The sequence below is a fragment of the Salmo salar genome, chromosome ssa23, assembly GCF_905237065.1.
Source record: "Salmo salar chromosome ssa23, Ssal_v3.1, whole genome shotgun sequence".
NCBI classification, from domain to species: domain Eukaryota; kingdom Metazoa; phylum Chordata; class Actinopteri; order Salmoniformes; family Salmonidae; genus Salmo; species Salmo salar.
In genome coordinates this window covers 36,119,166-36,140,930 of record NC_059464.1, presented here as the reverse complement: position 1 = coordinate 36,140,930, position 21,765 = coordinate 36,119,166, and the positions used below count along the sequence as shown (strand labels likewise).

The 21,765-nt window shown below is 44.3% G+C and overlaps 1 protein-coding gene across 7 annotated transcripts in view; it reads right to left on the bottom strand.

The window, feature by feature from the left end:
• Window positions 1-21,765, bottom strand: part of nfybb (nuclear transcription factor Y, beta b) — a 37,311-nt gene that overhangs the window by 13,804 nt on the left and 1,742 nt on the right. For 4 of the 7 annotated variants that reach the window (XR_006761489.1, XM_045706177.1, XM_014169900.2 and 1 more), the window contains exons 2-5: window positions 21,212-21,305; window positions 12,587-12,720; window positions 6,340-6,537; window positions 6,037-6,115 (exon numbers count right to left, since the gene is read on the bottom strand). Coding sequence is in view for 5 of the 7 variants with exons in the window: in XM_045706177.1 (XP_045562133.1) it covers window positions 6,037-6,115; window positions 6,340-6,537; window positions 12,587-12,720; window positions 21,212-21,305 (505 nt within the window). In the remaining 2 variants the exon portion in view is untranslated. Of the gene's footprint in view, window positions 1-3,343; window positions 3,379-5,363; window positions 5,517-6,036; window positions 6,116-6,339; window positions 6,538-12,586; window positions 12,721-21,211; window positions 21,306-21,765 lie in introns of those variants that run through there. The other 3 variants (XR_001323762.2, XM_014169903.2, XM_014169904.2) reach the window with 3 other exon arrangements.

Sequence of the window (21,765 nt, the reverse complement as noted above, 5' to 3'; positions counted from 1 at the left end):
ATAAAATAATCTAAAGCTCCAGTGTCTCTTAACCTGTTAGGGCTAGGGGGCAGCATTGACACGGCTGGATAAAAAACATACCCGATTTAATCTGGTTACCACTCCTACTCAGTAACTAGAATATGCATATACTTATTACATATGGATAGAAAACACCCTAAATTTTCTAAAACTGTTTGAATGGTGTCTGTGAGTATAACAGAACTCAAATGGCAGGTCAAAACCTGAGAGATTCCTTTACAGGAAGTGGCCTGTCTGACCATTTCTGGAACTTCTTTGCCATCTCTATCATTTACTAAGGATCTCTGCTCTAACGTGACACTTCCCACGTCGTCCATAGGCTCTCAGAGCCCGGGAAAAAAGAGAATGTCGTCATTCCAGCCCCAGGCTGAAACACATTATCGCCTTTCTCAAGTGGCCCATCAAGAGACACTAGCTTATGCGCGTGACCCCGACCGCCCCCGCCTTTGGGATTTTTTTCCTCTGTTTGCCGAAAAGGAGATTCCCTGTCGGAATATTATCGCTTTTCTACGAGAAAAATGACGTAAAAATTGATTTTAAACAGCGGTTGACATGCTGCGACGTACGGCAATGGAATACTTTGAATTTTATTGTCAGGAATTGCGCCAAGCGCGCACACTTCTTTACTATTTCGGATAGTGTCTGGAACGCATCGAACAAAACGCCGCTATTCGGATATAACGATGGATTATTTTGGACCAAACCAACATTTGTTATTGAAGTAGACGTCCTGGGTGTGCATTCTGACGAAGACAACAAAAGGTAATGACATTTTTATAATAGTAAATATGATTATGGTGAGTGCTAAACTTGCCGGGTGTCTAAATAGCGAGCCCGTGATGCCTGGGCTATGTACTTAGAATATTGCAAAATGTGCTTTCACCAAAAAGCTATTTTAAAATCGGACATATCGAGTGCATAGAGGAGGTCTGTATCTATAATTCTTAAAATAATTGTTATGCTTTTTGTGAACGTTTATCGTGAGTAATTTAGTAAAATGTTAGCGAATTCCCCGTAAGTTTGCACATGCTAATGTAAAAAGCTGGTTTTTGATATAAATATGAACTTGATTGAACAAAACATGCATGTATTGTATAACATAATGTCCTAGGGTTGTCATCTGATGAAGATCATCAAAGGTGAGTGCTGCATTTAGCTGTCTTCTGGGTTTTGGTGACATTATATGCTGGCTTGAAAAATGGGTGTCTGATTATTTCTGGCTTGGTACTCTGCTGACATAATCTAATGTTTTGCTTTCGTTGTAAAGCCTTTTTGAAATCGGACAGTGTGGTTAGATTAACGAGAGTCTTATCTTTAAATGGCTGTAAAATAGTCATATGTTTGAGAAATTGAAGTAATAGGATTTTGAAGATTTTGAAAATCGCGCCACAGGCTGGCAGTGGCTGTTACGTAGGTGGGACGAATTCGTCCCGCCGGTCCCATAGAGGTTAAGATCTTGATCGAAACATTTTGGTTTCCATCTACCAGGGACACTACACCATCTGAAATAAAGGCTGAAAAAACTCAGTGGGAAGACTGAGAATCAAACTCAACTAGTGGCTGAAAAAGCTCACCCTGGTGGTCAGAGGCTGAAACAGGAGCTGCCATCACAGCAGGTTTAACTTGACCTGACTTTTTTTTTATTTAAGTAGAGGACAATCTTTCTTCCAATGTCCTTCAACTAAACAGTAGAGACAGGTATTAGCATTAACCGGTGCTTTAAGTCCTCCAGACCCAAACTTCTGCTGAGGCCTTTGGAAAGAAGCTCCAAAAAAAGGTGACCTATTCCTAGAAGTAAAGTTATTTTCATGGTACATGTCACTGTTTGACTCAAAATGGCTTTTATGCGTTAGCCTGTACTCATCTGCGAGGACTGCTGCATCACTTGGAGACTTAACTTTACGTTCATCTATGTATGTAGCAACCTGGTTGCACAGACTTTTTGAACCGTTCTAACACAATCAAATTAGACAGACCTTCAAAAGTACTAACTTCAGAAACTGTACACCAATGATTAAATGCAGAAGTCAAATCACGAACAAACTCAGAATAGGTTTGTGAATCTAACTTTTTCCTGTAACGAAAACGTTGACGATATGCCTCTGGCACAAGTTAGTAGACCTTCAGAACTGCTGATTTAACTTTAGCATACACTTTACTGTCAGCTACACTCAGTGCTGCAAAAGCCTCACGTGCTTTACCTGTAAGTACACATTGCAACAACATAGTCATGTCCAAATCTGACCAAGCTCTAGCTTCCGCAATACGCTCAAATAAAGCAAAGTATGTGTCTGGATCTGACTCATCAAATTTAGGCAACAAACGAAGATTCTGTGAAACATCAAACTGTGGTAGTCCTTCTGGTCTATTAGCATTTCTCAATTGCGCTCTCCCCAACTGCATTTGCAACAGGGCTAGACTGAAAACTTGTACCCTCACTACTAGCAGACTGACCCCAAAAACACCTATTTCCCTAAGACCCTGCTTTAATTTAGCTTTAACAGTCTCTTTAATTTTTTTTATCAACAATCTCAATCTGATAATGTTCAGCAATTTCAATTAACTGCTCCTTAGTACACAACTCTAAGGCTACCTCTGAAGGAGCTTGAACAAAACTACTCAGAATGGAAGACATTTTCCTCAACCAATACAACTATTACAAATGCTCCAAAAAATAAAATGCACAACTCACCTGCTGTCAGTCTGGGTTCAAGGACAGGAGCCACACCCCACTATCCTCCAAAGACAACTAACTAACTGGCCCTGGTCTTCGTGCAGTCACATGTGGTGGGGTTTTATGCACACAAAACCAGTGGAGTGGAAAAGACAACCAGAACTGGCGGCCCCCCCATAACCACGGAGGTGCTCCCGAGCCAATGTAAGAGAAAAGGAAAAGGGAAGCTCTACCCACGTTCACTGCCACCTAAAACAAAAACACCACGAGCCTCCTATTGACACTCGCTGATGAGCCTGAACAGGAGAGGACTCCCTCTTGAACAAAAACCCAGAAAAACCCAGAGTGAATTGCTAACCAAATTTAGCTACCAAGCTAACTGAACCAAAAGAACACATGGCTCTCAATGATCTCTTCAACAATATTGGCCCAACCAAAACATCCACTCAAACAAAACATTTGGCAATCTGAACTAAAATAACCCAAGTTAACTATAAAACAATAGTCAAATAAGCCAAATTACAAATAAACAAACGTATCAATAATAAAGCAAAGACAATCTAGACAAAACCTTAACCAACTATAACAAAATGTTAAAGTAAACTAAAATACTAAAGTAAGACTAAAGTACAATTAACTTTAACTTACGGACGAGCCCCCACTTGTCCAGGCCGGCTCATAGCCTGTGGCAAAAATGAGGGAACACGAACAACAGGTATAGGCCAATCACAAAGGTGGCCCCAATCACTAACGGCCCTCCTCTGCCTGCAGGAGGAACCGCCCCTGCACTGCAGAGGGGCCATGACAAAAGTTATTGTGCAAGAAAAGTGCAGAAAGTTCATATTCAGTTCAAATATACAGTGCAGTCAGGAAGTATTCAGACCCCTTGACTTTTTCCTAATTTGTTATGTTACAGCCTTATTTAATTTTTTTAATGTCCTTAATCTACATATGACAAAGCAAAAAACAGGCTTTTAGAACAGGCTTTCCAAATAAAAAAATAAATTACAAATAATAATATATATAGAAATATCACACTTACATAAGTATTCAGACCCTTTACTCAGTACTTTGTTGAAGCACCTTTGGCAGCGATTACAGCCTCGAGTCTTCCTGTATCTGACTACACAAGTTGGCACACTTGTATTTGGGGAGTTTCTCCCATTCTTCTCTGCAGATCCTCTCATGCTCTGTCAGGTTGGATGGGGAGCGTCGCTGTCCCGAAGCCACTCCTGTGTTGTCTTGGCTGTGTGCTTGTTGTCCTGTTGGAAGGTGAACCTTTGCCCCAGTTTGAAGTAATGAGCGTTCTGGAGCAGGTTTTCATCAGGGATCTCTGTACTTTGCTCCGTTCAACAACATTTCTCTGGTCTGAGAAGTCCTTTAGGTGCCTTTTGGCAAACTCCAAGCGGGCTGTCATGTGCCTTTTACTGAGGAGTGGCTTCCGTCTGGCCACTACCATAAAAGCCTGATTGGTGGGGTGCTGCAGAGATGGTTGTCCTTCTAGTCTACAGAAGTGGCCAAAGGTTTTTGAGAAGGACAAATATTAATTTCCACAAAGTTTGCTGCTTCAGTGTCTTCAGATATTTTTGTCAGATTTTACTATGGAATACTGAAGTATAATTACAAGAATTGAATAAGTGTCAAAGGCTTTTATTGACAATTACATTAAGTTGATGCAAAGAGTCAATATTTGCAGTGTTGACCCTTCTTTTTCAAGACCTCTGCAATCCACCCTGGCATGCTGTCAATTAACTTCTGGGCCACATCCTGACTGATGGCAGCCCATTCTTGCATAATCAATGCTTGGAGTTTGTCAGAATTTGTGTGTTTTTGTTTGTCCACCCGCCTCTTGAGGATTGACCACAAGTTCTCAATGGGATTAAGGTCTGGGGAGTTTCCTGGCTATGGACCCAAAATATCGATGTTTTGTTCCCCGAGCCACTTAGTTATCACTTTGCCTTACGGCAAGGTGCTCCATCATGCTGGAAAAGGCATTGTTCGTCATCAAACTGTTCCTGGATGGTTGGGAGAAGTTGCTCTCGGAGGATGTGTTGGTACCATTCTTTATTCATGGCTGTGTTCTTAGGCAAAATTGTGAGTGAGCCCACTTCCTTGGCTGAGAAGCAACCCCACACATGAATGGTCTCAGGATGCTTTACTGTTGGCATGACACAGGACTGATGGTAGCACTCACCTTGTCTTCTCCGGACAAGCTTTTTTCCGGATGCCCCAAACAATTGGAAAGGGGATTCATCAGAGAAAATGATACTACCCCAGTCCTCAGCAGTCCAATCCCTGTACCTTTTGGAGAATATCAGTCTGTCCCTGATGTTTTTCCTGGAGAGAAGTGGCTTCTTTGCCGTCCTTCTTGACACCAGGCCATCTTCCAAAAGTCTTCGCCTCACTGTGCGTGCAGATGCACTCACACCTGCCTGCTGCCATTCCTGAGCAAGCTCTGTACTGGTGGTGCCCCGATCCCGCAGCTGAATCAACTTTAGGAGACAGTCCTGGCGCTTGCTGGACTTCAGGCAGCCTGAAGCCTTCTTCACAACAATTGAACCGCTCTCCTTGAAGTTCATGATGATCTGATAAATGGTTGATTTAGGTGCAATCTTACTGGCAGCAATATCCTTGCCTGTGAAGCCCTTTTTGTGCAAAGCAATGATGAAGGCACGTGTTTCCTTGCAGGTAACCATGGTTGACAGAGGAAGAACAATGATTCCAAGCACCACCCTCCTTTTGACGCTTCCAGTCTGTTATTCGAAGTCAATCAGCATCCTCAACTCGATCGAAGGTCAACAGTTGAGGAGAGAAGATACTGCTGGAAGGGGGCCCACATCGAAGAACATCTGATTACAGTCCTATCGCACAAATACATACTCACTTCCACACCCATGAAGGTCCTCGAGTTAGGCAGGGCCATAACACCACCAGTAAGAGGAACCTACTGTGGTTCTACCTAACACCAAAGAAGGATGGGTTCTCTTAGACATGCAAGGAGGTGTCTCCGCCTAGTCGGAAGGTATAAAGATGTGTTTGTGTGACTTGTATGTTGTCTTTGCAGCTGTATGACACAGTGGTTGAATAAACTTGGTTTGAGCTTCTTTTTTTTTTATTCGTCCATGAGTTTTTACTGTTTGTTGAAAACCTAACAATCCTCAGGGGAAGAAATTGCCTGGGGCCCAGTGGTGGAGAACTGCAGTAAATAAGGCCATCATTGCAACTAGACCATAAACTAGCATTCAGCACCTCTCATCTAGGCCTAATCCTAGAGCTTTTAACAGTGTTGGAGGACAACAGCAAATGTTAATGATTTCTATTGGGATTGAGACCCCACTTACCAAAGCTGTCGTCTGTGAGTTCTTCTCCGAGTCCCTCTGTTACAGATATGCCGCCGATTCCCTTCTCCCCTTTCATCGCCTACGGATAGAGAGAGAGACACATTGAGAACTTGTTAGGGTTATGAATTGAGCTGTAGTTCCACTGCATCAATGGTGTGATGCCTAGAAAGGGACACTGCGATAACAAGACCTTTGTGTTTGAGCCAAGACCCAAGGATAGTGAACAGCATAAGAACTCATACACACCAGTCTGGAGAGCATGGCATGAGTTATGGCACTTGGCGCACACACACTTCCTCTCACCTCTCGGAACTTCTGTAGGTAGAGTTTGAGTGGCTCCACGTACATGTCGAAGCCCAGGGTGGACATGGCAAACAGGATGTCCTCTCCGTTGATGGTCTTCCTTTTCTCTTGGTGACAGCGCTCGCTGGCCTCCGACGTGATGAAGCTGATGAACTCGCTCACACACTCCTGAACACACTCCTTAGCATCTTTCGCTATCTGGACAGAATTAATAGGGGAAGGGGGATTTAGGTCAGCATGCAGCTAAAGGTTGATGTGGAAACTACATTCAGGGCCGGTTTCCTGGACACAGATTAAGCCCAGTCCTGAACTAAAAAGCATGGTCATTGGAGAATCTCTGGAAAGAGTGTCTGGGAAATCTAACTCAGTGTTCACATAAAAATCCATATTAGGCTTTACAATAATTTACAAAAAGACTCATTAAAAAAAATATCTATTTAAAATGACCAAAAAAGGTAAATAAACAACAAGTAAGGATCTTTGTTGGGATTTGGTAAAAAACAGATGGCCCGGTCACCCCGACCTGTGCAAATTATCCGGCATCGAAGCTGTGCTTTGGGTGGGAAAACACTGAACTAAAGTTGGCAGCAAACCTTTGAGATGTTTACCACCTGGAACTAGGGAGTACCAAGAGTCTCAAGGACATGTAGCCTACTGTATGAAGTAGAATCCACAGTAACTGGAAGGGTGAGTATTATCAGTGTGACTGGTTGATGGCCAAGAAATGGACACAGCAATAAACCCTTTGTGTTTGGGCTAAGGCAGAGGAGAAATACAGCAACACTGGCAAATATTTAGTCTTGAAAGATGATACAAATGCAGTGTGTCCTTTGTGACCTGAAAGGCGCTTCTGCCCCCTAGACCTGTTAGGGCTAGGGGGCAGTACTGACACGGCTGGATAAAAAAACGTACCCGATTTAATCTGGTTACTACTCCTGCCCAGTAACTAGAATATGCATATAATTATTGGCTTTGGATAGAAAATACCCTAAAGTTTCTAAAACTGTTTGAATGGTGTCTGTGAGTACAACAGAACTCATATGGCAGGCAAAAACCTGAGAAGACTTCATGCAGGAAGTGGCCTGTCTGACAAGGTGTCGTTCTTCTTGTCTCTGTTTATTGAAGAGTGAGGATCTTAGCTGTAACGTGACACTTCCTACGGCTCCCATAGGCTCTCAGAGCCCGGGAAAAAGCTGAATCGTGGCTTTGCAGGCTCTGGCTGAAAAAAAGTAGCGCGTTTGGGTAGTGGCTGGTTACAGTACTGTGAGACTTAGGCGCGTGCCCGCGTCGACCGAATGCTTTGTTTTCTTTCCTCTGTTTACCTAAACGCAGATTCCCGGTCAGAATATTATCGCTTTTTTACGAGAAAAATGGCAAAAAAATTGATTTTAAACAGCGGTTGACATGCTTCGAAGTACGGTAATGGAATATTTAGAATTTTTTGGTCACGAATTGCGCCATGCTCGTGACCCTTATTTACACTTCGGATAGTGTCTGGAACGCACGGACAAAACAGAGGATATAACGATGGATTATTTTGGACCAAACCAACATTTGTTATTGAAGTAGCAGTCCTGGGAGTGCATTCTGACGAAGAACATCAAAGGTAATCAAACTTTTGTAATAGTAAATCGAAGTTTGGTCAGGGCTAAACTTGGTGGGTGTCTAAATAGCTAGCCGTGATGGCTGGGCTATGTACTCAGAATATTGCAAAATGTGCTTTCACCGAAAAGCTATTTTAAAATCGGACACCGATTGCACAAAGGAGTTATGTATCTATAATTCTTTAAATAATTATGTATTTTGTAAATGTTTATCAAGAGTAATTTAGTAAATTCACCGGAAGTTTTCGGTATGTTTGCTAGTTCTGAACGTCACATGCTAATGTAAAAAGCTGTTTTTGATATAAATATGAACTTGATTGAACAAAACATGCATGTATTGTATAACATAATGTCCTAGGAGTGTCATCTGATGAAGATCAAAGGTTAGTGCTGCATTTAGCTGTGGTTTTGGTTTTTGTGACATTATATGCTAGCTTGAAAAATGGGTGTGTGATTATTTCTGGCTGGGTACTCTCCTGACATAATTTAATGTTTTGCTTTCGTTGTAAAGCCTTTTTGAAATCGGACAATGTGGTTAGATAAAGGAGAGTCTTGTCTTTAAAATGGTGTAAAATAGTCATATGTTTGAGAAATTGAAGTTATAGCATTTTTAAGGTTTTTGAATTTCGCGCCACTCGATTCCACTGGCTGTTGACTAGGTGGGACGATTTCGTCCCACGTACCCGAGAGAGGTTAAATGTGATACGCCATAAGTAATGTCAATTTTTATAGTTTACTTTGCTACTTGAGTCATCTCTCTCATCGCCACTCTCCACACAGACCTAGCCACGCCCCTTGTCACTCAAGGAGCGCATTTGATGTTCCTCAACCACGAGACACTTGACCATGTAGACTGAACGCAATGCAGCACATGCAACAATGTTGATGACAACAATGCTGTTTTCACTTTGCTTCCTAATATAAATCCACTAGCGTTCTATAATGACACTTAGTGTTTCTTACATCAGCAAACAGCTAGTTTGTCTTTTCTTAGCAAGTTGCCCTAGAATCTTGTGAGACGCTAATTGTTAGCCGCTAATGCTAATATCTAGCTAGCTAATAAATGTACTGAGTAAGAGCAAACGTAGCTAGCTAATACAGCCTGATAATACCAGTGATGGTGTAGACCTAAATCAGCACGTTGTTTGTGCAACAGTATCTTCTAAATCAAAGAGGAATATGCAAAGCAAGAATATGTTAGCTACATGAAGTAGCTAAGAGAAAACATGCAATCTAGCCAAAGTTTATAGGGTCCCTTAGGAAACACTTATCACAATAACTCCTCCCTGGCATTTTAATTTGTTGTCATCTCAAACAATGTATTCAAAGTGCCCACTATTATATTCTAACTATAGAATTAGAATAGTCAATCTATTTCCATGATTCCAACAGTTTTGCTCTAATTCACAAGTCAAATCGCAATTGCAACATTTGGTTAAAAATAAGTCCAAGATTATTTGCCCATATCGTGCAGCCCTACTTGGCAGTGTGGAAATTCTCAATTGAGCAGTGGTGTAAAGTACTTAAGTAAAAAAACATTCAAGTACTACTTAAGTCATTTTTTGGGGTATCTGTACTTTACTATTTGACAACTTTACTTCACTACATTCCTAATGAAAATAATGTACTTTTTACTCCATACATTTTCCCTGACACCTAAAAGTACTCGTTACATTTTGAATGCTTAGCAGGACAGGAAAACAGTTCAATTCACTCACTAGTCAAGAGAACATCCCTGGTCATCTACTGCCTCTGATCTGGAGGACTCCCTAAACACAAATGTTTTGTTTGTAAATTATGTCTGAGTGTTGGAGTGTGCCCCTGGCTATCTGTAAATAAAAAGAAAAAAAATGGTGCCATCTGGTTTGCTTAATATAAGGAATTTGAAATGATTTATACTTTTACTTTTGATACTTAAGTACATTTTATCAGTTACATATACTTTTGATACTTAAGTATATTTAAAACCAAATACTTTTAGACTTTTACTCAAGTAGTACTTTACTGGGTGACTTTCACTTTTGTAATTTTCTGTTAATGGTTTCCCTTAGCCTAATGACCCAGACACATATGGCTTTCCTTAGCCTAATGAACTATTGATTAATGGCTTCAGAGTGCACGTCTACTGACCCAGACACATATGGCTTCCCTTAGCCTATTGACCCACACACACTTAATGGTTAAGCTTGCATTGATTCAACTTACTACTCTAAGATGTATAATGTGCACACATGTACTAGAAAATTACCAATACACTTCACAAGTCCTCACTTTCAGCCCTATCTATGGAAACACAATTTCACTAGTATAACATAAGGGTGTTTACACTGGTGTAACAGTCAAAAAGCAGCAACAGTGTACTCAGTCTAAGTGTTTCCTCTACCATTGCATAGGTCAGATGAGTCCCTCTCACTTCAAAATAGATAGCCTCAATTTGGTTATGATAGTAAATAAATATGTTAACGGTTAGCCGCCGAAATACATGACCAATCATGCTTAGGTTAATTTGCATCATTTTGTGGAATTAAATTAGCACCTGTATTTTTGTTAGTCATCATGCATTTTATTTATCACACGCGCACAGCATACAGAGCCTAGTTTGAGGAGTAGAATAGTCTACTACCTGTCAGACAGCGCGAGAGTAGCTCCTCAAAAAGCCTGTAGGCTACTGGAGTGAAACCTTTTGCAATCCCAGTCATTGCGCAACAAATAACAATACTAAATGCAATCGGGTGTTAAAAACACAATTACAAGAAGCTATTTTTATTTCTCAATCTCAACTCGTAATTAAAGCGCTCCTTCCATTCGCTATTCGGATGCATAGGCTATAGCCTGCCTACCGTTGACTTTCAGCACGTCACCCACCACTTCGCAATGTGAGGAGTTTAAGGCAGTATAATTGTTTGAAACCTGAATTTACTTTACTTAAAATAATGAAGCATGTCTTACCTTGCTTCAAAGTAGCTTTGTGAAAATCCATCCATAGAAACGTGGAGGCAATTATTTTATAAAGACTTCCTCATGCCATTAACCAGAATTTCTCTTCTGTTCTATTGACTTTCTTTTGTTGTCCAGAAGCTAAAAGGCACAATCCTAGACATATTAGCAACCCATCATAGTAGTTGCTATTAGATTCCCCTCTTTCTACACGGAACTAAAATATAAATGCAACATGTAAAGTGTTGGTCCCATGTTTCATGAGCTGACAAAAGATCCCAAAAGTTCCATAAGCACAAAAAGCTTATTTCTCTCAAATGTTGAGCACACATTTTTTTTTTTACATCCCTTTTAGTGAGCATTTCTCATTTGCCAAGATAATCCATCCAGCTGACAACTGTGGCATATCAAGAAGCTGATTAAACAGGACGGTCATTACACAGGTGCACCTTGTGCTGGGGACAATGAAAGAACACTAAAATGGGCAGCTGTCAACACAATGCCACAGATGTCTCAAGTTGAGGGACCGTGCAATTGGCATGCTGATTGCAGGGATGTCTGTGGTGGATAATTAGTCATGCTATCCCGTGTTTTATAACTTATAGAATATTCTCATTATATGCTAGTGTTTTTTTCTAACCTGATACAAACTTGTCTGTGTGACTTAAGCATAAAACTGGGTGTATAGCTAAGATCCGTTTGGGTGCGACCGCAGCAGGTGACAGATCCTGTGTTTTTACTATCTGCAGGAAGTCAGCTGTAAGGGAAACTTGCAGAAAGGAGCACATTATAGTGTGAGCTGTGGCAAATGCAGTTGAGCCAGTTGAGCCCTCGTGCCATCTTAATCTGCAGACAAACCAATCGCTTTTTACACACTATGTTCTGCCCGTTTCCACACATCTGCTAAACTGCCACGAAGACAAAGAGGTTGTACTTCCTATAAAAGCCGAGAGCAAACTCTGTTAGTTGGGCTTTTAACTCTGCACTATTGAGTGATTGCTCCATTTTTGCTAATCTTATAATAAAGTTGCTGTTTGAGGAATCTAGTCTCCCTCTTCCTTTTGGTTAGAATTTCCATGACATGTCCACCAGAGCTGTTGCCAGATAATTGAATGTTAGTTTCACTACCATAAGCCACCACCAACATAATTTTATATACTTTTTTGACAATAGGCATGCTATTGTTGATGTTTCCATTAAGCTCTTAATGAAAAATGTCCGGTCCTTGTATGCATGCATAGTATCAGAGAGGAAGAAGCCAAGCGAAAAGGTTTTACTCTTGCCAAAATCTGTCCAAAATAAGCCCAATGCGTTTCTATATTTTGGGCCTAAGCTTCACCTGCCTTGGGACTCCCCCTATTGTTAGGGCGGAAACATAAGCATCTCGTCATTATATACAGATCTCCGATAGTATTCTTTGTTGGTCACGTCACTTGGCTGTTTAAAAATATATATTTTTTGGACTGTTTAATGAGGGTCAGTTGGCAGCAAAAGTATACGAAATTTGCATCCCTAATAATTGTTTAGGGGTGTTGGTAGCCCTAGATGATTCTGTGGTCTATGTATCTGGCTTTGTTGCTGTTTCAAACTTGATTTATGGACTCAGAATGCAAATACCTGTTAAAAGTAAAATAAAAAGCAAAAATAAATAAATAAAAAGCAAAAAACAAGCAAAGCAAATAACTTCTAAGAGTCATGCTCCATACCTTTCCTGTCTGTGGAACAGCGTTCTTCATGATGCGAGCCACGTTAGCGATGGGGAGGTAGATGTCCTGCTCACGGAAGTTTTCCTTGCTGCCGTTGCCTTCCTCATGGTCATGCAGGCTTTCATCACAGTCATCTGTGTCAGGGAGAGGGGCATGTTACATCTACATATTTTGCCTATAAAAATCTTCTCTACTTCTATTCACCAAGCAAGTTTAGTCTGATTGAGATCAAGTCTACATGTGACTTGGTCCATGTCAAACATTTGTGAAGCGCCTTTGAAAGGTGGGAGTACCCATGTCCGTATCTCTATATGGGGTGCTCTGATGGTGTCCTGTATCATTGGGATACCATGTTATTCTGAAAAAGGGATTAGGGACTGTGCACGTCAGAGAATAGGTAGCTGGGTTTCTCAAATCAATGCCATGTACATCTCGGTGGAGTTGGGTTGAGACGACTGTGGGCGGAGTGTACCTCCGACTACAGTCAGTGGTTGTATTTGATTAACGTTTTATTAAAAAGTAAGGGATTCCAGCAAACAGGCAGTGATTGGGAGTCCCATAGGGCGGCGCACAATTGGCCCAGCGTCGTCCAGGTTTGGCCGGTGTAGGCCATCATCGTAAATAAGAATTTGTTCTTAACTGACTTGCCTAGTTAAATAAAGGTTAAATTAAAAAAAAACAGGCATGCAGAGAACAGAAAAAAGGCACACAGTGGACAAACAAAGGAACACGGCAGTGGAGGCTGCTGAGGAAGGACGGCTCATAATGGCATGGAATGGAGTGAATGGAATGGCATCAAACCATGTTTGATTCCGCTCCAGCCATTACCACGAGCCCGTCCTCTCCAATTAAGGTGCCACCAACGTCCTGTGGTACACCGTAAGGGTTTAAGAATTTCAATTTTTAGAAGTATAGCCTGACAGCGACTATGTAGTCGGAGATACAGTCCACACACTCGTCTCCACTAAATTCCATTAATGTGGAGTTGAGAGACTCAGCTAGAGAAGAGGGTGCCTCCGCCCCATAGGGGAGCTCTGCTCCTAGTGGTTTACCCTGCTGCCTAGGCAGCGAACAGCCTGAGAGAAGATTATGCACACACCTGCAGCCAATAGGAGTACAGGTGTCCCTATATAAGGGGATGCTTCCCCACAATCAGCCTCCCATAATCTTCAGCAACAGGACTGAAGAAGCCGAGACGAGAAGAAAGAAGTCTCAGGACAAACCCGCTGTCGATATCCTGGTCTCGACGTCGTCCTTTATGAGCAAGCCGTTTCCACCCCCAAAAGCTATTTTAGGAGCTCAGTGTCGCTGCTCCACTACGGCAGCTACAGACCCACACAACTTATGTTTTGTTTTGTGTGCTTGGGTTGACAGCACGCTAGGGGCGGCCTCACAGATCGCCCAGAATGCCCTCCTTTCTTTAAAGGTGAGGAAGCAGCAGTGGGCGTTTTTCAGGGTAGATCTCCCTCTGGAGGACGCCATGTCTGTGCTAGCCTCAGGTTCTGAAAAAAGGCACCCTACTGACCGAGGCTGAAATTATTAATAAAGAATGGTGTTCCATCTGACTTTGTCACAAGAGAACCTCTTTCCCATAAACTTGAGACCGTTCAGGTTCCTTCTCTCTCTCACATCACTCTGTGTGTAGCACAGCCCACCATGAGCGCGTAGCTGAGCACACACACAAGGACGTTGTGAGTGGAAATTACATTTACATTTAAGTCATTTAGAAGACGCTCTTATACAGAGCGACTTACAAATTGGTGCATTCACCTTATGATATCCAGTGGAACAACCACTTTACAATAGTGCATCTAAATCTTTTAAGGGGGGGGGTTAGAAGGATTACTTTATCCTATCCTAGGTATTCCTTAAAGAGGTGGGGTTTCAGGTGTCTCCGGAAGGTGGTGATTGACTCCGCTGTCCTGGCGTCGTGAGGGAGCTTGTTCCACCATTGGGGTGCCAGAGCAGGGAACAGTTTTGACTGGGCTGAGCGGGAACTGTGCTTCCTCAGAGATAGGGAGGCGAGCAGGCCAGAGGTGGATGAACGCAGTGCCCTTGTTTGGGTGTAGGGCCTGATCAGAGCCTGAAGGTATGGAGGTGCCGTTCCCCTCACAGCTCCGTAGGCAAGAACCATGGTCTTGTAGCGGATGCGAGCTTAAACTGGAAGCCAGTGGAGAGAGCGGAGGAGCGGGGTGACGTGAGAGAACTTGGGAAGGTTGAACACCAGACGGGCTGCGGCGTTCTGGATGAGTTGTAGGGGTTTAATGGCACAGGCAGGGAGCCCAGCCAACAGCGAGTTGCAGTAATCCAGACGGGAGATGACAAGTGCCTGGATTAGGACCTGCGCCGCTTCCTGTGTGAGGCAGGGTCGTACTCTGCGAATGTTGTAGAGCATGAACCTACAGGATCGGGTCACCGCCTTGATGTTAGTGGAGAACGACAGGGTGTTGTCCAGGATCACGCCAAGGTTCTTAGCACTCTGGGAGGAGGACACAAGGGAGTTGTCAACCGTGATGGCGAGATCATGGAACGGGCAGTCCTTCCCCGGGAGGAAGAGCAGCTCCGTCTTGCCGAGGTTCAGCTTGAGCTGGTGATCCGTCATCCACACTGATATGTCTGACAGACATGCAGAGATGCGATTCGCCGCCTGGTTATCAGAAGGGGGAAAGGAGAAGATTAATTGTGTGTCGTCTGCATAGCAATGATAGGAGAGACCATGTGAGGATATGACAGAGCCAAGTGACTTGGTGTATAGCGAGAATAGGAGAGGGCCTAGAACAGAGCCCTGGGGGACACCAGTGGTGAGAGCACATGGTGCGGAGACAGATTCTCGCCACGCCACCTGGTAGGAGCGACCTATCAGGTAGGACGCAATCCAAGCGTGGGCCGCGCCGGAGATGCCCAACTCGGAGAGGGTGGAGAGGAGGATCTGATGGTTCACAGTATGAAATGACATGAGGGCAGCAAAACGGACGCTCTTGATGAGCCGCCAAGCTATACCTCATGAAAACCCTATACCACACACTCAGGAGTAATGCGGATAAGGGTTTGAGGAACAGCTTGCGTACACAGCCCCATGTTGGGCCGATGACGCAATCGCTGTTGGGGGACGGCGCACTAACTCAGGCAGATGCCTCAGTGTAGCTCAGACCCGTGCTGCGTTCACGGAGGGCTGGAACCACAAGGTGTATAACCAAAGTGTTGCCCCCCCCCCCATTTCTCACAGAACGCGCTAATATTTCCTCCCATTTTCGAGAGGGGCCCACCTTGGGCTGTCCCACCACTTCGGTGTCGAGGGACAGCAGCGGCTGGGGCCGTAGATTAATACAAGTCCATCCTACTGTCTGTACCAAAGCTTCGCGCTCTCCCGCTCTCAGAGCATCACTTGGAGTGGCAGCAAAGCAGCACCCTCTCCCCCTGGCTAAGCCGGACGCTGGAGAAGGGTTATGCCATCCAATTCTACAGAACTCCACCCCCTTTTTCGGGCGCGGTGGAGACAGTGATGAAGACGCCAGAGAAAGTAGTCACTCTTGTGAAAGACATTACGGAACTTTTGGCAAAGGAGGTGGTCACAGTAGTTCCCCAAGAGCAAAGGAACAGCGGGCTATAGTCGCTCTACTTACTAGTGACAAAGAAGACGGGAGGAATGAGGCCAATATTGGATTTACGCACTCTCAACGAGAGTAAGAATGCTTACGACAAAACATCTGCTGGAATGTATCCACAAGGACTTTTGTATAAGCGTAGACCTAAAGGACGCATACTTTCATATGCCAGTGCATCCGCGTCACAGGAAGTTTCTGCATTTTGCCTTCCAAGGTGTGGCATACGAGTATGCAAGGATGCCATTCGGGTACACCCTGACACATCGCACCTTTTCCAAATGCATGGAGGCGGCATTGGAACCGTTGCGTCGTTCAAGGATAAGGCTACTAGTCTACCTAGACGACCTATTGGTTCTCGCCCCGTCAGCAGAGCTGGCGATCGCACACACGACAGACAGTGATTCATCTCACACATCTGGGGTTCGCTGTGAATTGGGAGAAGAGCGCGCCTTGGCCCAGTCATCGGATTGTCTACCTGGGGTTACAGCTAGACACTGACCATGAAGGCTCGAATTTCAGATCCTCGACGGGCTGCCTTATTGCTAGCTCTACAAACGTTTGATCTGAACCGCACGGTGACGGCGCATTCCGTCATGACACTTGGGTCTCATGTCGTCTGACCACTCCGTGGTTCCGCTGGGACTTCTGCACATGCACGGAACACAGCGATGGTTTGCCCAACTACGACTGGACCCAGTGAGGCACCAACGTCAGTAGTTGGTAGTTCCCTTCTCGCTCAGAGCCGACCTGAACTATTGGAGAGACCTATGCGTCCCGATGCAAGGGGTCTCAATGGGCAGTGTCCTCCTACATTCCAGTGTTTACAAAGGCTTGTCTGACTGGATGGGGAGGGACATGTCAGACTCGGGCAGTCGGAGGTGTGTCCCCTCCCTCGGGACGCCACATCAACCTTCTGGAGTTGGACACAGTTCTACTGGTTCTGACCCACTTCGTGTCCACCCTACCAGACGTGTTGGTCTGGTCGGACAACCGAACCACAGTAGCCTTCATAAATTGCCAAGGACGAGTCAGGTCTCCTGCACTCCACCAGCTGGCGGAGGAATTGCGGCTGTGGGCTCACGAGCACCTTTGCTCGTTGACAGCAGCACACATTCCAGGCTATCAGAACGTAGGAGCAGACCTCATGTCGAGGGGTTCCCAGAGACGACGAGTGAGCTGCACCCCGACATTGTTCTCCAAATATGGGAACGGTTCGGGAGCGCCAAGGTGGATCTGTTCGCGTCACGTGTGAACGCGCGGTGTCCCCTATGGTTATCCCTACGAGCCCAGGACGAACCGCCACTAGAGATAGACGCCTTTGCGCACCAATCGTGGCCAGATGTTCTCCTGTACGCATTTCCACCACTGTCCTGCATTCTCCCACTGCAAGCCCGCGTGAGAACAGGAGGGCTGTCAATCATATTGATAGCCCCCGATCGTCCAGGGGCTTCGTGATACACGGAGATGACTCAAATGTTGATTGCGCCATCATGGCCAATTCCACCGAGAGGATGCGATGTCTCAGGCGAGAGGCATGATAGAGAAATTGCCTCTAAATCGGCCAACCACTGAGGGTCTGGCCCCTGAGAGGGACAGGTTAGAGCGCTGTGGGTCATCTGATTCAGTAATCAGAACCAAACAGGGCTTGCGTGCCAGTTCCACATCCAGGATATATGCCAGCAGATGGTGCGCCAGAGAATGTGGACCCCCTATGCTGTCAGGTCGAGAGCATGCTCTCTTTCCTACAGTTCATGTTTGACAAGCAGCGCTCACCCGCTGCCATTAAGGTGTTTGCGGCAGCGAGTTCAGCTTGTCATGAGGGGTTTGGCAGAGACACCATCTTCAGCCACCCTCTAGTGAAACGGTTTCTATTGGGAACGCCGCGACTTAGGCCAACATCTAGAGCCACGCTGCCCCAGTGGGATTTAACTTTGGTACTTGAGGCACTCTGTGAGACGCCGTTTGAGCCATTGCATCAAATCCTCCTCAAGATGTTATCTCTGAAGACGGCACTGTCGCTTGCTTTGACTACAGCCAAGCGCGTCAATGATTTGTGTGCTCTTTCGACGAGACCCGACTGCCTTGCCATCAATGGCGATTTGAGCAGAGCGGTGTTACGTCCCAAGCCGGCATTTATGCCGAAGGTTATTAAGAGCTCAAAGGTCACAGACCGTTGAGCTGTCGGCATTCTCCCCCCTCCCCATGCGGACCAGAGAGGAGAGGCTTCATTGCCTGTGCCCGGTACGCGCCTTGGCGTGCTACATGCAGCACACAGTGATGATTAGGTCATCGCCTCAACTGTTTGTGTGTCACTGTGCAAGTACACTTGGTAGACCACTTTCAAAAAAGCGTCTGTCTCATTGGCTTCGCAAAAGCATTGAGACGGCTTATGAGGCGCCAGTGCGACCATTGCCTCAGGGCGACCACTGCCTCAGGGCGTAAGAGTAGTGGCGTCTACGGCCCTTTTCAGAGGAACCTGGGTACAGGATATTTGTGCAGCGGCGTTGTGGTCGTCACCGTCTCCTTTTATCCGATTCTACCTGTTAGACATGTCTTCTAACTCTCTAGCTCGTTCTGTACTCAGCGTGGCTGAAGGGAGAACTTGAGTTAAGAAAAGATGCAGAACGACTGGGCATGGTTCCCATTAGGTCCACTCTTTCTGTCAAGGAGAGAGACATGTGCGACATGACCTTTGTCTGACACTGTCAGTACAGCTGGGAATATCTAGACTGCCCACCAGTGTATCACTGTTTTGGGGAGGAGTGATGAGGCAAATAGTACTGTACCTAGTATTACTTCACTATTAACCTGTTAGGGCTAGGGGGCAGTATTTACACGGCCGGATAAAAAACGTACCCGATTTAATCTGGTTATTACTACTGCCCAGAAACTAGAATATGCATATAATTATTGGCTTTGGATAGAAAACACCCTAAAGTTTCTAAAACTGTTTGAATGGTGTCTGTGAGTATAACAGAACTCATACGGCAGGCAAAAACCTGAGAAGATTCTGTACCGGTAGTGCCCTCTCTGACCATTCCTTGGGCTTCTTGACTCTCTTTATTGAAAATGTAGGATCTTTGCTGTAACGTGACACTTCCTACGACTCCCATAGGCTCTCAGAACCCGGGAAAAAGCTGAATGACGTCTTTGCAGCCCCTGGCTGAAAAACATTAGCGCCTTTGGTAAGTGGTCGATCAGAGTACAATGAGACTGAGGCGCGTGCACGAGACGACCCCATGTTTTTATTTTGTGTCTCTTTGAACTAAAACACGGTTTCCCGGTCGGAATATTATTGCTTTTTTACGAGAAAAATGGCATAAAAATTTATTTTAAACAGCGGTTGACATGCTTCGAAGTACGGTAATGGAATATTTAGAAATGTTTTGTCACGAAACGCGTCGGGCGCGTCACCCTTCTTTACCCTTTCGGATACTGTCTTGAACGCACGAACAAAACAGAGGATATTTGAACATAGCTATGGATTATTTTGAACCAAACCAACATTTGTTATTGAAGTAGAAGTCCTGGGAGTGCATTCTGACGAAGAACAGCAAAGGTAATAACATTTTTCTTATAGTAAATCTGACTTTGGTGAGGGCTAAACTTGGTGGGTGTCTAAATAGCTAGCCCTGTGATGCCGGGCTATCTACTCAGCACATTTTGCAATATTCTTTCACCGAAAAGCTATTTTAAAATCGGACATAGCGAGTGCATAAAGGAGTTCTGTATCTATAATTCTTAAAATAATTGTTATGTTTTTTGTGAACGTTTATCGTGAGTAATTTAGTAAATTCACCGGAAGTTTGCTAGTTCTGAACGTCACATGCTAATGTAAAAAGCTGGTTTTTGATATAAATATGAACTTGATTGACCAAAACATGCATGTATTGTATAACATAATGTCCTAGGATTGTCATCTGATGAAGATCATCAAAGGTTAGTGCTGCATTTAGCTGTGGTTTGGGTTTATGTGACATTATATGCTAGCTTGAAAAATGGGTGTCTGATTATTTCTGGCTTGGTACTCTGCTGACATAATCTAATGTTTTGCTTTCGTTGTAAAGCCTTTTTGAAATCGGACAGTGTGGTTACATTAACGAGAGTTTTGTCTTTAAAATGGTGTAAAATATGTTTGAGAAATTGAAGTAATAGCATTTCTAAGGTATTTGAATATCGCGCCACGGGATTACACTGGCTGTTGCATAGGTGGGACGATTTCGTTCCGCCTAGCCCAGAGAGGTTAAACCGGTCAATGAATTTGATAGAATATTGAGGTATCATCCACCTGCTGAGGCAGAGTAGTTGGCCCAAATACAGTTATCTGCCCACGAATCATTGGCTTAACTGGTGTTACAGTACTATTAGACCAATCTTTTAATATTGACAGCTTTATGAGTTCATCTATCTGCTTGTACAGATTAGTATGGCTTATATTCATCTGCCCACTAGTCATCGGCTATGCCTCTCGACTGAGTAGGTAGGATTAGACCAAGGACACAGTACATTGTGACACAGTCTGTTTTCACAGTGTGTTACAGTACTGCGGGATTTGGTCGCAGCCACTGCCGGGCCCGACCTCTTCATTAAGTGTTAGGCTCGGCAAGGAGTACATTTTGGAGCGTTGCGCTCCGCCTTAAATCGCTAGGAGCAGATCTCCCCTACGGGGCAGAGCTCCACGATATATAGAACGATAGTTACTGGAGTTGTAACTCCAGTTCTATGAGTGGAGCGAAGCCCCATAGGACTTTAGGCCCTGCCAACCCCCAGACTCGCTGAATATTTTTTTCCGGGAGGCTGATTGTGGGGAAGCATCCCCTTACATTGGGACACCTGTACTCCTATTGGCTGCAGGTGTGTGCATAATTCTCTCTCAGGCTGTTCACTGCCTAGGCAGCGGGGTAAACCACTAGGAGCAGAGCTCCTCTATGGGGCTCCGCTCCACTCATAGAACTGGAGTTACAACTCCAGTAACTATTGATTATGGTGCTTGGTCTGTGAAGGGAGTTCCACCACTTACCATCCTGTGACTGGAGAACGTAGTGGCTTCCTGCCATGTACTCCCCTGGCATGCCCAACTGAGAGGCATCTGTGGTTGAACCGTCTCCCTCCATCTATAAACACAGACAAAGACAGAACTTAGAACCCTGTTCTTTTCAAATACAGAAGGACTGACTGTATGCTAAACTGTTTCAGTTTTAGCTACATTAACTAAACACTGTCTGGATGAACTATCCAAATAGTCAATCAAAAACTGAACGCAGAGGTTGTATCTAACTAACATTAGCCATGTGCACCACACTGTAGGCTAGACAGGTGACATTTTTAACAATGATTTTTCTGTTAAAACTAGCTCATTGCATCTGCCGTGGAGCCCAGTTTCATTATAATACCATATATTCCAGCTGCCTGCCATAGTTCTGAAGTAATCACAAAAAACAGGCCTTATTTTAGGGCATTTTTCACCCTGCCAGCTCCTATTAGTTCTATTGAGCATCATGGCACCAACTCGTCTTCCCAACTTCTATTCCCAGCTTATTGTTTTACCATTGCCTGCTTTGCTATTGTTGGCTA